This window comes from Heterodontus francisci, chromosome 30 (assembly GCF_036365525.1).
Source record: "Heterodontus francisci isolate sHetFra1 chromosome 30, sHetFra1.hap1, whole genome shotgun sequence".
Classification (NCBI taxonomy): Eukaryota; Metazoa; Chordata; class Chondrichthyes; order Heterodontiformes; family Heterodontidae; genus Heterodontus; species Heterodontus francisci.
This window is the reverse complement of record NC_090400.1, coordinates 52,664,137-52,682,317: the sequence shown is the minus strand read 5'-3', so window position 1 is coordinate 52,682,317 and position 18,181 is coordinate 52,664,137. Positions and strand designations below refer to the sequence as shown.

The 18,181-nt window shown below is 43.2% G+C and overlaps 1 protein-coding gene across 1 annotated transcript in view; it reads left to right on the top strand.

Annotated features, from left to right (window-relative positions):
- LOC137346787 (multidrug and toxin extrusion protein 1-like) overlaps nucleotides 1-18,181 on the top strand; it is a 57,988-nt gene that overhangs the window by 11,238 nt on the left and 28,569 nt on the right. The window contains exons 2-7 of the mRNA XM_068010637.1: nucleotides 2,741-2,842; nucleotides 3,569-3,637; nucleotides 4,211-4,359; nucleotides 7,743-7,785; nucleotides 10,914-10,958; nucleotides 16,743-16,840. Coding sequence (XP_067866738.1) covers nucleotides 2,741-2,842; nucleotides 3,569-3,637; nucleotides 4,211-4,359; nucleotides 7,743-7,785; nucleotides 10,914-10,958; nucleotides 16,743-16,840 — 506 coding nt within the window. The remainder of the gene's footprint in view (nucleotides 1-2,740; nucleotides 2,843-3,568; nucleotides 3,638-4,210; nucleotides 4,360-7,742; nucleotides 7,786-10,913; nucleotides 10,959-16,742; nucleotides 16,841-18,181) is intronic.

Here is an 18,181-nt window from a genome sequence, read left to right as displayed (position 1 = left end):
GAGGGAGATAGAAGAACAAATATGTAGGCAAATTTCTGAGTGCAAAAACTATAGGGTAATAATAGTTGGGGATTTCAACTACCCCAGTATCAACTGGGATACAGTGTGAAGGGCACATAAGGCACAAAATTCTTGAACTGTATTCAAGAGAACTTTTTTAGCCAGCATGTAACAAGCCCAGCGAGAGGGGGCGCAATTCTAGATTTAGTCTTCGGTAATGAAGCTGGGCAAGTGGATGAAGTAAAAGTGGGTGACCATTTTGGAGCTAGTGACCATAATACAGTTAGTTTTAGCATAATCATGGAAAAGGACAAAGATAAAACAGGAGTAAAAGTTTGAAATTGGGGGAAGGCAAATTTTATGAAATTGTGAGGTGACTTGGTGAAAGTGGACTGGATACAGCTACTTGAAGGAAAATCAGTGGCAAACCACTGGGAGGCATTCAAAAGTGAGGTACTACAGGCACAGTGTAGGCATGTCCCCACAAAGATAAGTGGTAATACTGCCAAATCTAGAGCCCCCTGGGTTATCTAGAAGCTTACAGGGTAAGTTAAAGCAGAAAAGAAAGCTTATGACAATCACAAATAATTTAATACTTTAGAAAGCCTAGAGGAGTATAGAAAGTGCAGGGATGAAGTAAAAAAGGAAATTAGAAAAGCCAAGAGAGGACATGAAGAATTATTGGCAGGTAAAATCAAGGAAAACCCGCAGATGTTTTATCAGTACATTAAGAGCAAGAGGATAACTAAGGAAAGGGAGGGCCTATCAGAGATGTACAAGGGAACTTATGCGTGGATGCAGAAGATGTGGGCAGGGTTCTTAATGAGTATTTTGTCTCTGTCTTCACAAAGGAGAGGGTTGACGCAGACATTGTAGTAAAAGAGGAAGAGTGTGAAATATTAGATACGGTAAGCAAATGAGAGAGGAAGTACTAGAGGGTCTGACATCCTTAAGAGTGCCAAATAAATTGCCCATTGTTTGAAAAGAGTGCGAGGGATAGGCCAAATAACTACAGGCCGGTCAGTCAGACTTTGGTAGTGGGTAAATTATTGGAATCAATTCTGAGGGACAGGATAAACTGCCACTTAGAAAGGCCTGAATTAATCAGGGATGATCAGCATGGATTTGTTAAAGGAAGATCATGACTTACTATCTTGATTGAGTTTTTTGAGGAGGATTGATGAGGGTAGTGCAGTGGATGTGGTCTACATGGATTTTAGTAAGGAGTTTAACAAGGTCCCACATGGCAGACTCGTCAGTAAAATGAAAGCCTATGGGAAGTGTGCCAGGTTGAATCCAAAATTGGCTCAGTGACAGGAAACAAAGGATAGTAGTCGATGGATGTTTTTGTGAATGGAAAGCTGTTCCCAGTGGTGTTCCACAGGGTTCAGTGTTGGGTCCCTTCCTGTTTGTGGTATATATTAATGATTTGGACTTAAATGTGGGAGGCATGATTGGGAAATTTGCTGATGACACAAAAATTGGCCCTGCAGTTGTTAGTGAAGAGGATAGCTGTAGACTCCAGAATGATATCAATGGTTGGTTGAGTGGATGGAAAAGGGATAGCTGTAGACTCTAGAATGATATCAATGATTTGGTCGAGTGGGCGGAAAAGTGGCAAATGGAATTCAATCCAGAAAAGTGTGAGGTAATGCATTTGGGGAGGGCAAACAAAGTGAAGGAATACACAATATCTATTGAGAGGGGTAGAAGAAGTGAGAGACCTTGGAGTGCATGTCCACAGGTCCCTGAAGGTGGCAGGACAGGTAGATAAAGTGGTGAAGTAGGCATATGAAATGCTTTCCCTTATTGGCTGAGGTATAGAATACAAAAGCAGGGATGTAATGCTGGAACTGTATAAAACGCTGGTTAGGCCACAGCTGGAGTATTGCGTACAGTTCTGGTCACCACATTACAGGAAGGGCATAATTGCTCTGGAGAGGTTACAGAGGAGATTTACAAGAATGTTGCCAGGGCTTGAAAGTTGCGGCTATGAGGAAAGATTGAATAGGCTAGGGTTGTTTTCTTTAGAACAGAGGAGGCTGAGGGGTGACTTAATTGAGGTGTACAAAATTATGAGGGGCCTAGATAGAGTAGACAGGAAGGACCTGTTTCCCCTAGCGGAGAGGTCAATTACCAGGGGGTACAGATTTAAGGTGATTGGTAGAAAGATTAGAGGGGACATGAGGAAAAACGTTTTCACCCAGAGGGTGGTGGGTGTCTGGAATTCACTGCCAGGAATGGTGGTGGAGACAGAAACCCTCAATTCTTTTAAAAGGCACCTGGACATGCACCTGAAGTGCTGTAACCTGAAAGGCAATGGACCAGTTGCTGGAAAGTGGGATTAGACTGGGCAGCTAGTTTTTTCATCCGGCATGGACACGATGGGCTGAATGGCCTTCTTCTGTGCCGTAATTCTTCTATGGTTCTATGGTTCTATCACTGGTCTTCCAGTTTGAATTTTGGTAAAGGGAAACAACTTCTGTTTTAACACTAATTATTTTGAAAACAGTCAGAAATAAGTACAGTTTTTCCTATTTAAATTTACAGGATTAAAAGCTCTACATTCGCCAGAATTGCCCTAGTGGACAAAGTGACAGGGAAAACTTTCTGAATTCCCTTTATGAGCTTAAAAATTTTAGTTAGTTCATCTCAGAGTCCTGTCTGTCCTCCCTTGAATAAAAAAGTTGTTTTCAGTGAAAATATTAATTGGTTTAATTAGGTTTTCCTTTGTTGACAGTTTTTGACACTGCTCATGATGTTTCTCATAAATGTTGTCAGCACCATATTCTGTGGACATTTAGGAAAAGTTGAATTGGATGCTGTTTCACTTGCTACAGCGGTAAGTTAATTCATAAAATAGTCTGGTTTGTTTTATTGTTTATGTGTCATTTGAAAAACAAATGTGTTTCGAGAATGTCACACTGTGGTACTTAATCAGTTGCAACCATCATTAGAAAGAATGGTTTTAGCCTTAGGTGGGGAGAAAAAATTAGCTAAAATTACCATCCTGATCTCTATACATATCCAGCTCGCTGCAAATGTGGATGATGGTGGCGGAAAGGATTGGCTGTCAACAGCCATATGATCTTCCAACTTTTGTAATCTCGGTCCTACTCTTTGAACTTCCTTCTCATCCCCTCTGCCTCTCCACTTCCCTCTTCTTTAAAACCGTCCTTAAAATCCACCTCTTTGACCAAGCTTATAGTCACCCCATCTAATATCTCCTCCTTTGGCTTCGCCTTCATTTCCCTCCCACCTCTATGAACCTCTTGGGATGTTTTTCTATGTTAAAGGTTCTATATCAATGCAAGATGTTGTTGTCGTCAGTGTCTGGGATCACAAATGAAGCATGGCCATTTATAGAAGTTACAGGAGAATCCCATGGGATTGTACCCAAGTAAAGTTTAGTACCTTCAGGAAAGGAGGAGAGAAACATGGAGAGGTTTGGAGGTTAGATTGCAAAGAAAAACCATCACCATGGTACTTTGTTTATATGTTAATTTTTGTATTCTTTTTCTGCAACTATATTATTCTGATTCCTATTTTCTTCCTTGCTTTTATACAGGTGGTCAATGTATCAGGTATCGCTGTAGGTGTTGGGTTGTCATTAGCTTGTGACACACTCATACCTCAGGTAAGTGCAGCTAAACTCCAGCCTGTACATTAGATGGTGAAGTCCTTCTACAACGAGCAGAGAAGATTATTTTGTTGCAACAGAGACGGATAAAATCTCTCCTCTCATTCTTTTTAGGATAATTGTGAATTTATGCCTCCATTTACCATTTTTCTCCATTTAACTCCTTAAGAACCTCTCATTATTTTGAAAACCTCCAAAAGCTGTCATCTTAAGTGGCAACAGCACTGATCAACATATTATAAAAAATGTTTTTATTTTTTGTGGGTGTCGCTGGCAAGTCCAGCACTAGTTGCCCATCCCTAATTGCCCTTGAACTGAGTGGCTTGCTAGGCCATTTCAGAGGGCAGTAAAGAGATGCCCTTTAAACTTCTGTGGTTGGAGTTTGAGGCTTATATTTTACATAATAACCAAGACTAATACCCTGCAAAAACCCAATAATAGTGGTGCTGAGTTCAGTACGGTAAATATGGTAATCTTATAACATTTTGTCATTGAAAAGGGCTCTGTTTCCCACGCAAGTCAACAAAAGACACACGAATAGAAAATGTTAAATTCTCTTCTGATTTTCAGACGTATGGTAGTAAGAACCTGAAGCGAATTGGAGTGATTCTCCAGAGAGGGATTCTCATTCTCATGATCGCCTGCTTTCCCTGCTGGGCTCTCTTTGTTAACACAGAAAACATCCTGTTGGCTTTCAAGCAGTCTCCCGAGGTGGCCAAGTAAGAGTCCTTACATTTTGTTGCAAAAGAAATTTTTAAAAGTGGTGTTTGTATGTAATCATTATCAAAAGCTGGACTGCCTGATGGAACTTGAGCTCATCCACAGCTCTGTTGCCTGTATCCTAACTCACACCAAGTTCTAGTCATCCATCACCCCTGCGCTTGCTGACCTACATTGGCTTGCCGTCCCATTACTCCAGGATTTAGAGGGCCTGTGCTGAACAGAAGCCAGGTGTGTACCCAAACAGAGAGTGGGAATGAGGTGGTGAGTTACACACTTTGCTCTGAGCTCCACCTGCCATCAAACTTAAAAACAGCATTGGCAGAGAGTTAGTAATTAAGGAAGTGAGTCTGAGTGACAGACACTCTTGTGATTTGAACTCATGATCTTGTTGAGAGTTAACCACAAAGTTCTGTAAAACCATAACAGCTGCTTGTTTGGTTTCCATAGAAAACCCAAAGATCCTTCTAACCCACAACTCACTTTCTGTAACTTAAAATGCTTTTCCAGAGAACCATAGACTAGTACAGCACAGAAGGAGGCCATTTGACACATCATTCCTGTGCCAGTTCTTTCGAAGAGCAATCCAGTTAGTCCCATCCCCCCACTCTTTCCCCATATTGCTGCAATTTTTTTTCTCCTTCAAGTGTTTATCCAATTCACTTTTCAAGGCAACTATTGAATCTGTTTCCACTTCCCTATCAAGCAGTGCATTCCAAATCCTAATCACTTGTGTCATAAGCAGTTTTTCCTCGTATCCCCTCTGGTTGTTTTGCCAATCACGTTCAATCTGTGCCCTCTGCTGTTCAACCCTTCAGGCATTGGAAACAATTTCTCTTTATTTACTGTATCTAAATCCTTCCAGATTTTAAACATTTCTATCAAAATATCCTCTTAGCCTCCTCTGCTCGAAGCAGACCAACCTCAGCTTCTCCAATCTATTCACAGAACTGTAATCCTTCATCCCTGGAACTATTCTAATGAATCTTTTCTGCACACTCTCCAAAGCCTTCATGTCCTTCCTAAACTATGGTACCCAAAATTGGGGCAGTACTCCAGCTAGCCGAACTAGTACTTTGTATAGGTTTAGCATAACTTCCTGCCTTTTTTACTCTATGCCTCTATTTATAAAGCTCAGGAGCCTTGGCAAAATTGAAGTCAATGGGGATCCACTGGTTAGAGTCATACCCAGCACAAGGAAGATGGTTGTGGTTATTGAAGGCCAAAGATCTAAGCCCTAGGTCATCGCTGCAGGAATTCCTCAGGGTAGTGTCCTCGGCCCAACCATCTTCAGCTGCTTCATCAATGATCTTTCCTTCATCATAAGGTCAGAAGTGGGAAGTTCACTGATGATTGTACAATGTTCAGTGCCATTCATGACTCCTCAGATACTGAAGCAGCCCATGTCCACATGCAGCAAGACCTGGGCAATGTTCAGGCTTGGGCTGATAAGTGGCAAGTAACATTAATGCCACAAAAGTGCCAAGCAATGACCATCTCCAACAAGAGAGAGTTTAACATCTTCCCTTGGTGTTCAATGGGATTTCCATCGCCGAATCCCCCACCATCAACACCCTGGGGGTCACCATTGACCAGAAACTGAATTGGACCAGCCACATAAATACTGTGGCTACAAGTACAGGTCAGGGGTGAGAATTCTGCAGCGAGTAACTCACCTCCTGACTTGCCAAAGCCTGTCCACCATCTACAAGGCACAAGTCAGGGGTGTGATGGAATACTCTCTACTTGCCTGGATGAGTGCAGCTCCAACAACACTCAACAAGCTCGACACCATCCAGGACAAAGCAGCCCGCTTGATCGGCACACCATCCACAACCTTAAACATTCACTCCCTCCACCACCGACGGCAGCAGTGTGTACCATCTACAAGACGCACTGCAGCAACTCACCATGCCTCCTTTCACAGCATCTTCCAAACCTGCGACCTCTGCCACCTAGAAGGACAAGGGCAGCAGATGCATGGGAACACAACCACCTGCAAGTATCCCTCCAAGTCACACACCATCCTGACTTGGAACTATATTACCTTCACTGTCGCTCAGTCAAAATCCTGGAACTCCCTCCCTAACAGCACTGTGGGTGTACCTACACCACATGATCTGCAGTAATTCAAGAAGGCAGCTCACCACCACCTTCTCAAGGGCAATTAGGGATGAGCAACAAATTCTGGCCTTGCCAGCGATGCTCACATGCCAGGAAAGAATAAAAAATAGATCCCATATGTTTTATTAACTACTTTGCCAACCTGTCTACCTGTCCTGCCACATTCAAAGATTTGTGCATGACCCCACCCCACCTACCCACTTTAAAATTGTACAATTTAGCTTGTATTGTCTCTCCTCATTCTCCCTACCAAAATGCTCCTTTTTAGAAGGACTATATAGTATTTATACTGACCGCATACTTTGCTAATCTGTTACACAGAGTGATGTGTTTCTGTGAAAATAAATACTTCCTAACCTAATTCTTTGTTGAACGATTTTATATCCATGCATATTTTTTACCATTCCTATCAATTCAAATAACTTACCAACCAAGCAGAGTTTAATTCCTTCATTATTTTACAAGCCACATGTCAGAATAGCACCAGGATGACCCCTTTAGAGATTCCAGGCTCTCAGCCATTGCTCAGTGGGTAGCACTCTCCTTTCTGAGTCAGTAGACCCCACTCCAGAGACCTGATCACAAATTCTAGGCTGGCACTCCAGTGCAGCACTGATGGAGAGCTGCACTGTCGGAGGTGCTGTCTTTCGGACGTGAAATCAAACCAAGGCCCCGATTGCCCTCTCAGGTACATAAAAGGTCCCATGGCACTATTTCGAAGAAGAGCTGGGGAGTTCTGGCTAATATTTACCCCTCAACCAACTTCACTAAAGAAACCTAGATTATCTGGTCATTATCAATTTGCGGTTTGTGGGAGCCTGCTGTGTGCCTATTGGCTGCTGTGTTTCCTACATTACATCAGGGACTACAATTTAGAAGAACTTAATCGATTGTAAAGCACTTTGGAATCTCCAGAGGTCATGAAAGACACTATATAAAGTGCAAGTGTTTATTCATGTCATGTTATTTCTCCCTCCTACCTGAGTGGTCTTGGGATGACCCTTTCTCTGATTTATTTTCCTTTCATCTATGGGGCGATGACTGGCCTTCATCTGGCAAGACCCACTGAGCAGAGTTGAGGCCAGAAACACAGCTGTGTAGCAGGACAGACCTGTGGCCTTCCACTCCCAAATCGCTATTCACTGTTGTTTCAATATGCTGCTTCATCATGGCACCTGTGCTTGAGTTTGTGTTCGGTCAGTCATGCGTGCCTTGTATTGTTTCCTACTTTTAACAGCATCTTCTATCACTCAAACAGGTTAACACATTCGTACGTGATGGTGTACATTCCCGCCCTCCCTGTGAGTAAAGTATTACAATTAACACACTCAATTCAAATGCAAAAATACTGCAGATGCTGGAAAATGCTGGAAATACTCAACAGGTCAGGCAGCATCTGTGGAGTGAGAAACCGAGTTAACATTTCCATCAGAATTGGAAGAACTTAGAGATATAGCGAGCAGTAAGCAAGTACAGAATCAAGCAAAGGAGGAGGGGAGGAAAGAACAAAAGGGATGGTCTGTGATAGGGTGGAAGTCAGGAGTGATTAAATGACAAAAGGCATGATGGTGCAAGGCAAAAGGTAATGGGACAAGCAAAGGAACACAAGATGGGTCTGGAGGAGGTGTAAATGGCAATAGCAAAACCATTACCAATAACTGCTGTCTGTAAAAATGGGAGGAAAGGTTATGATCTGAACTTGTTGAACTCAATGTTGAGTCCGGAAGTTGTAAGATGTCTAATCAAAAGATGAGATGCTGTTCCTCGAGCTTCCATTGAGCTTCATTACAAAACAGTGTAGGAGGCCGAGGACAGAGAGGCCACTGAGGGACAGAGAATTAACATACTGCTGCTAAAGAACTAAAGCCAGTCGTTATCTGAACTGTGATGGATCAATTGAGTCCAACAAAGAAAAGTCACCGTGGAGTACTCCAGGAGTCTCTGGAAAAATGCATCACTTGATATGGTACCGAGCCATGCACTTTCCCAGTTATTGATCACAAATGGGGTGTCAGCATGCATGATGTAACACACTATGGGGCAGAGCATGGCAATGTCACTGGACTAGTAATCCAGAGGCCCACACTAATGCCCTGGGGACACGGGTTCAAATCCCACCATGCTGGCTGGGGGAATTTAAATTTAATTAATTAAAAACATTGGAATTGCAAACTAGTCTCAGTAAGGGGCCGTTTGTTGTAAAAGCCTATCTGGTTCACTAATGTCCTTTAGGAAAGAAAATCTGCAGTCATGTGACTCCAGACCCATAGTAATGTGGTTGACTCTTAACTGCCCTCTGAAATGGCCTAGCAAGCCACTCAGTTGTCCAGGGCAATTAGGGATGGGCAACAAATGCTGGCCTTGCCAGTGACGCCCACATCCCATGAAAGAGTAAATAACTCAGCACTGCTGGGCTGGGCAGTGGAAATACGAGGAAGGCCAGGTAGACCTTGAGGTAGGTGCTGGAAACCCTCTTATGCATTACACAAAGGTCATTCATATGAATAATGATGGACAGAAAAAGACCTTCTGGTCATTCAGCCTGTCCCCACTCAATTATGACAATTTGTGCATCACAATATATACACTCTTCACCCCATCTATAACTGTTTGATCTTCTTGGAGAGGCCAAAACCCAGATTTAAAAAGCCTTTATTCACATGACAGCTTAGACAGTAGTGTTGGTAAGCTATTTGTTCATGTAGAACATCACAGCCAATTCTAAAATAAAAACAGGAAATGCTAGAAATACTCAGCAGGTCTGGCAGCATCTGTGGAGAGAGAAACAGAGTTTAAGGCCAGAAATTAATATTGGGCAGGAGGCCCCACCCACCGGCCGAAAAATCGGTGGCGAGCCCGCCTCTGTCAGGCCTGGGGAGCCACGCTGGGTTTTGTCGGTCCTCAGGCCCTTAATTGGTCTTGGGCGGGACTTCCACCACATTCAGGCAGGAAGTCCCGCCTAATGCAGCTGCCAGTCAATCAGCGGGCTGGTAGCTCTTAATCCCAGCAGCGCCACCCGGAGCGGTGGCCACTGCTGGGACTGCATCCAGCTTCAGCAGGGAGAGAAAGGATGGCCCCGGAAAGAAGGTAAGTTTTTCAAGCCTCGTCAGGGACAATCGGCCAGGCCTCAGCAAGGCAAGGGGGTCAGTCTGTGTGGGGGGGGGTGTTGTGCGTTGGGGGCGATGGGACTGTGAGGCACAGGGTACCCGATCAGGAGGGCAGCCCCCCAGCCTGCAAGAAGGCCACCTGGTTTTATCTGGAGGTGCTTTTGGGGCCTTTGCCACCCACCCGCTGTGGTTAAAATACCTGAGGCAGCAGGAGGAGGCCCTTAAGTGGCAATTAATTGGCCACTTAAGGGCCTTGATTGGCCTGGGGTGGGCAGGCCATTTCTCGCTGCCACTGCCCCATGCAAAATTGCAGTGGAGGTGGGAAGGCGTCCGGAACAGCATACCCCGCCTCCCACTCCATTTTTAGGCCCTCCCGCCACCAGCCCACTCATTGGTGGGCCATCAAATTCTGGCCGACGTTTCAGGTCAATGACCTTTCATCAACCAATTCTAATCCTGTCCCCACCCGTTGGCTACACATACTGACTTCCCTACAGAGGTGATTGGATATCAACCTGGAATAGAAACCCGAGCTGAATTTCCGCCCTGCTGGCTCGGGGACACTGAGGCAAATTATAGTGTTCCCTCACTTCACAGCACTTCACGGCACAGTGGCGCAGTGGTGAGCACCGCAGCCTCACAGCTCCAGGGACCCGGGTTCGATTCTGGGTACTGCCTGTGCGGAGTTTGCAAGTTCTCTCTGTGTCTGCGTGGGTTTCCTCCGGGTGCTCCGGTTTCCTCCCACAGCCAAAAGACTTGCAGGTGATAGGTAGATTGGCCATTATAAATTGCCCCTAGTGTAGGTAGGTGATAGGGAATATGGGATTACTGTAGGGTTAGTATAAATGGGTGGTTGTTGGTCTCGGTGGGCCGAAGGGCCTGTTTCAGTGCTGTATCTCTAAATAAATAAATAAATTCATGCATAGCTTAGATTAGCTAACACAGCAGTCACTGGGATTGAACTTGGGACTTTGTTGGATTCAGATGTTAAATTGAGGCCCTGTCTGACCTCTTGGATGGAGGTAAAAAAAATCCTATTGCACTACTTTGAAGAAGAGCAGGGTATTTATACCTGGTGTCCTGGCCAATATTTATCCCTAAACCAACATCAGTGAAACAGATTATCTGATCATTATCACATTCCTCTTTGTGGGAGCTTGTTGTGCAAAAATCTGCTGCAGTGTTTCCTACTTTACGACAGTGACTACACTTCAGAAGTACTTCATTGGCTTTAAAGTACTTTGGGACATCCTGAGGTCATGAAAGGTGCTATATAAATGTAAGTCTTTCTTCTTATAATCTTTTTCCATGTTTGTTTTTAGGCAGTATTTCTTAATCAATTAGAGATCAAATACCTTCAAAATCAGGTACAGTCACTGAATAATAACTTTTACATTTTGGAGAATTTATTTTAATTAATGTTTAAGATGTGGGCCAAATTCTCCCTGTTTGATTTTGCTTAATTTGATGTTTGATGGCGATCAGCTCCATCGTCATCATCAGTTGGTTGTGACAATGAACTGTTGTGATTGTCCTCCGCACTGAGCCCTGATATCTCAGTCTGTGCATGGTTGCTCTTTCGTTGACTTGTTAATGGTTCTCTCTGTTCTGGTGCTGTCCCTCTCTCCTTCAAGTCTGCTGTCATCACCCTTCTCCTAAAAAAAATCCTTGACCTCACCATTCTTGCAAATTACCTTCCCATCTCCAACTTCCCTTTCCTCTCCAAAATCCTTGAACGTGTTGTCACCTCCCAAATCTGTGCCCATCTTTCCCAGAACTCTATGTTTGAATCTCTCTAATCAGGTTACTGCCCCTGCCACTGTATCGAAATGGTTCTTATCAAAGTCACAAATGACTTCCTATGTGACTTTGACAAAGGTAAGCAATCCCTCCTCGTCCCTTTCGACTTGTCTGTGGTTCGACATGGTTAACCACACCATCCTTTGGTGCCCAGCGTCAGCTACTAATTTTTAATTCTACAACTTTTCTCCTCTGGCACCTCCTCAAAGTGGTCATTCATGTGTGAACCCAGTGAATGCCAGCAGGTTGTTTGACCGTGACGGACAACATGGTTGTGCCCAATGCTGTAGCCACCTGACAACCACACACATACTTTAACTCATTGGTTACAAAATAGCAATCAAGCAAAGAAACCTTGATTTAATTTTACCATCCCCTACCAGATTAGCATTAAGTAATGCCACATTATGTGCAGTTTTATACTGTAGACTTGTGCCTACTAGTTAGGTCCTGAGACTTAGCAAGATCACATCCTAGTATGCCATCTTTGATTATTTTTTATCCTTTCCTCCCTGGCACTTAAGGTTTTAATGAACTACAGAGACTATAGATCAAATAGTTTTTTCTTTATCAGGCCATGAAGCTACTGCAGTTGTATATCCTAGAAACAGAAACATGAAAAAGGTATGGCACATCAAAAGAACATTCTGCCCATCATGTCTGTCCCAGCCAAAAAAGAGCTTTTTGGCCTAATCCTACCTTCCAGCTCTTGGTCCGTAGCCCTGTATGTTATGACACTTCAAGTGCAAATTGAAGTATTTTTTAAATGTGATGTGTTTTTGCCTCTTCCACCGTTTTGTGTGGTGAATTTCCTCAATCACCCTCTCGGTGTATAGCTTTCTCCTCAACTCCCCTCTAATCCTCCTGCAATTACTTTAAATCTATGCCCCCTGGTTATTGACCTGTCTGCTAAGGGGAAATAGATCTTTCCTATCCACTCTGCCTAGGCCACTCATAATTCTGTGCACCTCAATTAAATCTCCCCTCAAATCTATGTCCCCAACCTATCCAATCTTTCCTCGTAGCTAAAATTCCCCATTCGTGGCAACATCCTTGTAAATCCTGTGGGAGGTTTGCTGATCAGATTTTGCCCCTTCCTGTGTTATTACAGCTGCAGTCAGCTTACATGTGGCATCCAAGCTACATTTGGTGCTGTACCACTTTGTACCACTTGTGTGAAATAAATCAATGCTCATGGATGTTGCAATCAAGGGTTGGCTTAACTTATAGGATCATAGAATCAGTCCATTCGGCCAGACATGTCTGTGCTGGTTCACTGCAAGAGCAACTCACTCAGTCCCACTCCCCCCCCCTTTTCCCCATAGCCCTGCAAAATTTTTTCTCTTCAGATAATTATCTAGTTCTCTTTTGAAGGCCTCAGTTGAATCTGCTTCCACCACACTCTCAGGCTATACATTCCAGATCCTAACCATTTGCTGCGTAAAAAAGTTTTTCCTCATGTCTCTGTTGAATCTCTTGCCATTCAGTGTCCTCTGGTTCTGGATCTTTCAGCCAATGGGAACAGTTTCTCCCTATCTACTCTGACCAGACCCCTCATGATTTTGAACACATCTATTAAATCTCCTCTTAATCTTCTCTTCTCCAAGGAGAACAGCCTCCAACTTCTCCAATCTATCCACGTAACTGAAGTTCCTCATCCCTGGAACCATTCTCATGAATCTTTTCTGCACCCTCTCTAATGCCTTCACATCCCTCCTGAAAGTGTAGTGCCCAGAATTTTATGCAATACTCCAATTGAGGCCGGACCAGTGTTTTATATCGGTTTATCATAGCTTCCTTGTTTTTGTACTCTCTGCCCCTACTTACAAAGCCCAGGATCCCATATGCTTTATTAACCACTATCTCAATGTGGCCTTCCACCTTGTGCACATATACCCACAGCTTCCTCTGCTCCTGCATCCCTTTTCGAATTGTACCCTTTAATTTATATTGCCTCTCCTCATTCTTCCTACCAAAATGAATTGCTTCACACGTCTCTGCATTAAATTTCATCTGCCACTTGTCCGTCCATTCCCCCAGTCTATGTCCTCTTGAAATGCATTACTATCCTCCTCACACTTCAGAATACTTCTAAATTTTGTGTCATCCGCAAATTTTGAAATTGTGCCCTGCGCACCAAAGTCTAGCTAATTAGTACATATCAGGAAAAGCAGGCGTCCTAACACTGACCCCTGGGAAACCCTACTGTATACCTTCCTCCGGTCTGAAAAATAATGGTTCACCATTACCACCTGTTTCCTGTCACTCAGCCACTTTCGCATCCATGCTGCTACTGTCCAGTTTATTCCATGAGTTGTAACTTTGTTGACAAGCCTGTTATGTGGCACTTTATCAAATGGCTTTTGGAAGTCCATGTACACCACATTAACCGCATTAGCCTCATCAATGCTCTCTGACCTCATCAAAAAGCTCAAGAAAGTTATTTAACCATGATTTTCACTTAACAAATCTGTAATAACTTTCATTAAATAATCCACATTTTTCTGAGTGACTGTTAATTTTGTCCCAAATTATCGTTTCTAAAAGCTTTCCCACCACCAAAGTTGAACAGACTGGCCTGTAGTTGCTGGGCACATCCTTACACCTATTCTTGAACAAGAGTGTAACGTTTGCAATTCTCCAGTCCTCTAACACCACCCCTGTGTCTAACGACATTTGGAAGATTATGGCCAGTGCCTCCACAATTTCCACCCTTACATCCCTCAGTATCCTTGGCTGCAGCACATCCGGTTCTGGTGAGTTATCAACTTTAAGTACAGTCAGCTTATTTAATACCTCCTTTTCATCAATTTTTAGCCCATCCAGTGTCTCAACTACTTCATTTTTCACTATGAATTGGGCAGCATCTTCTTCTTTGGTAAAGACAGGTGCATTTAGTACCTCAGCCCCCTGCTTCCATGCATAAATTCCCTTTAGGTCCCTAATCAGCCCCACTCCTTCTTTTACCACCCTTTTACTATTTATATGCCCATGGAAGACGTTTGCATTCCTTTTTATGTTAGCTACCAGTCTTTTCTGATGCTCTCTCTTTGTTTTCCATTTGTTTTCTCGCTTCCTCTCTGACCCTTCTATATTAAGCCTCGTTCTCACTTGTATTATCCACTTGACATATGCACCCTTTTTCTGCTTCATCTTACTCTCTATCTCTTTCCTCATCCATGGAGCTTTGGATTTGTTTGCCTTACCTTCCCCCTCACGAGAATGTACCTTGACTGTATCCAAACTATCTCCTCTTTAAAGGCAGCCCATTATTCCATTACTGTTTTGCCTGCCAATCTTTCATTCCAATTTACCTGGGCCAGTTCCACTCTCACCCCATTGAAGTTGTCCCACCCCTAATTTATTATTTTTTACTCTCGATTCTCCTTGTCCTTTTCCATAGCCAACCTAAACCATATGATACTATGATCACTGTCCCCTAAATGTTTCCCTACTTACATTTGATTCACTTGACCCACCTCATTCCCCAGAACCAGATCCAGCAATGCCTCTTTCCACACTTCTAAGTCAGATGGTTGTAGTTTCAAGCCCCACTATAGACTTGGGCAGATAGTTTAGGCTGACACTGACAGCACTGAGGGTGTGATGCATTATCAGAGATGTCATCCATTGTATGAGTCATTATAACTTGGATTTGTCTACCTGATCAGGTGACTGTAAAAGATCCAATGCACCAATCAAAGGGGAGCACAAGAGTGCTCCTGGTGTCTTGGTCCACATTTATCCCTCAACCAATGCTCCCAAAAAGAGATTACTTGGCTGTTTGCTGCATGCAAATTGGTGGAGTCTGGAACCCATTGAATGCCAATGCAAAGTACCGCTAAGGGTGCAGCAATGTTGAAATTTACAAGCAATCAGATATGATGCAATTGCTAAAGATATCACTCGGGTGTTTTTCTGTTGTAGGCTCGCTGGACATTATAAACACAAGCACGGGCTTTATTAATTGGAAACTTGACTTCCTATTGACTTCGTAATGAAATGAGGGCCCTGTTAAGAAACCAAATTGGAGCTGTGGTGGAATGAGGATCCCTCCATGCTGCAATATACCCATTAGGCTGAGCTGCTCCAGGAACTGACTCACGCAGCTTTTCCTCTCCATAAACACAGAAGTTTTCCTTGGCACCATTAATATCTCAGAATGATGAGGCCATTCAGCCCATCGAGTCAATGCTGTCTCTTTCAAAGAGCAATATGGTCAGCCTCATTCCCCAGCTCTTTCCCCATATCTCTACAGTTTTTTCTCCAAATATTTATCCAATTCTCTTTTGAAGGCTACTATTGAATCAGTATCCACCACATAGCTTGAAGGTTTTAGGGAAGAGTTGCAGGAGGAATGTGAGGAAGAATTTTTTTAAGTAGCAAGTGGTAATGACCTGGAACTCGCTGCCCACAAGGGTGGCGGAAGCGGAGACAATCAAAGACTTCAAAAGAAAATTGGTCGGCCACTTGAAGGAAGTAAACTTGCAGAGCTAAGTGGATGGGGCTGGGGAGTGGGTCTGTGAATAGCTCTGTGGAGAGCCGGCATGGACTTGATGGACCGAATGGCCTCTTTCTGTGACATATATGTCTCTATGACCCTGTCAGAAAGTACATTCCAAATCCTAACCACTTGTTGCATAAGAAAGCCTTTCCTGTGTGGAGTTTGCAAGTTCTCCCTGTGTCTGCGTGGGTTTCCTCCGGGTGCTCCGGTTTCCTCCCACATGCCAAAAGACTTGCAGGGTGATAGGTTAATTGGCCATTATAAATTGCCCCTAGTATAGGTAGGTGGTAGGGAAATATAGGGACAGGTGGGGATGTGGTAGGAATATGGAATTAGTGTAGGATTAGTATAAATGGGTGGTTGATGGTCGGCACAGACTCGGTGGGCCGAAGGGCCTGTTTCAGTGCTGTATCTCTAAACTAAACTAAACTAAACTAAACTAAACTAAACTAAACTAAACTAAACTCATGTCGCATCCGGTTTTGCCAATCACCTTAAATCCGTTCCATCTGGTTGTCCTCCCTCTTCCACCGGAAACAGTTTCTCTTTATTTACTCTATCTAAGCCCTTCATAATTTTGAACACCTTTGTGCACAAGCACCCCCGAGTCTCTCTGTTCTTACATCCCCCTTTAAAATTATACCTTTTATCTTGTATTTATCTTCTCACTCTGCCTCCTTCCCCACTCTCTCATTTTTTACTCTGTCCTCTCCTGTTAGTTTGTGCGGTATATATAACATGCCTTCTCTTCCCATCATGTCTATAGCACTGCCATGCCACATCCAGGTTATTTTCAGTTGGCATTATCTTTAAGAACAGACTTTGTTTTGTTTTGTTCTCACTCTAGGGGATAACCATGCCACCGATTCTCACTGGCTTCATAGCCAACATTTTCAATGCTCTCATAAATTACCTCCTGCTGTTTGTGCTAGCCCTGGGCGTGCAGTAAGTGGCAAATAACTTTCTTTTTCTTTCAAGTATCATCTGATTTGTGGTATTTTGTTAAAGTGGTTTATTCTTGCTTTTGTCATGACAATGGGGCAAAATTGAGAAAATAAGGGGCAGAGTTTTCAAGAACCATGGGGCTGCCCTCACTGAGCTGACAACAGATGTACCTGCTTCACAGAACAATAGAAGATGAGTCTGGTTTGAAGTGTGGATCCACTAAATGGGACACAGTTGAAAATTCAAGTAATCTGACCTCATATGGCCTGTGGATTCAGTTATCAATTATTCTTGCATACAGGAAATGTGTACTTAGTATCCCTTTCCAAGCAAAGTTTGGGTTTGCATAAAAGTTCTGTCTCCTGAGTTGTGCATTGTAACTGAAGAACATTATTCTTCATTATTCCCCCCCATGCATATCTTATTTTCATTTTCCCACCATCTCACTCCCATCTCTAAGTTCTATCACATCACAAAGCAAGCAGACAGGCGTCCTGTTCCAGTCTTCTGCAATTCCTGCTCTTGTTTGAATGCTATTCCATAGACTGCAGTTAGCATATCATGTTCAATTCTGGCACTGTGCTTCTGGAAAGAGGTTAAGCCCATGGAGGTGATACAGAAGAGATTAATGATGCCTGGACTGAGAGTTTTTAGTTTTAAGGACAGGCTGGAGAAATTGAGGGTCTTTTAATTAGAACAGAGAAGTTTAAGTGGAGATGTGACAATGGTGTTTAAAATGATGAAGCGTTTTGATGAGGTAATTATTTCCACTGGCTGTTCATTCAGGAAGTTGAAGACATACATTTAAGATCATAATCTAAAGAATAACGGGAGAAGATAGCGGATTATTTTACATGGAGGACATGAACTGTCCCACCAGAAGCAGAATGTGAAAGCAGAATGTGTTGTGTTCTTTTTGTAGTTGTTGTGTAGCTAGGGCATTGTTGATAAAGTCTTGGAGTCTGGATAAAGTCAACTAATAACACTTTTATTATTTACACATCTCTATTTACACTCTCCACAAGCCTCTCTAGTTAGCATCCTTTGTGCTGTTGCTCTCGTCTTCCAAAGTCCATTACCATGTGACTATTACATCATCATCACTACAGTGGGTGGGGTGGCTTTCACAGTCTCCAGCATTAACCCTTTCAGGTCCTTACACTACAAAATGCATATTAACTTTTAAAGAAGAATGTAAAAGGGTGTAGGGAAAGGGTAGCAGAGTGGATAATGCTTTCAAAGAACTGACACAGATATGTTGGTCTGTATAAAAGCAAAAAACTGCAGATGCTGGAAATCTGAAATAAAAACAGAAAGTGCTGGAAATACTCAGCAGGTCTG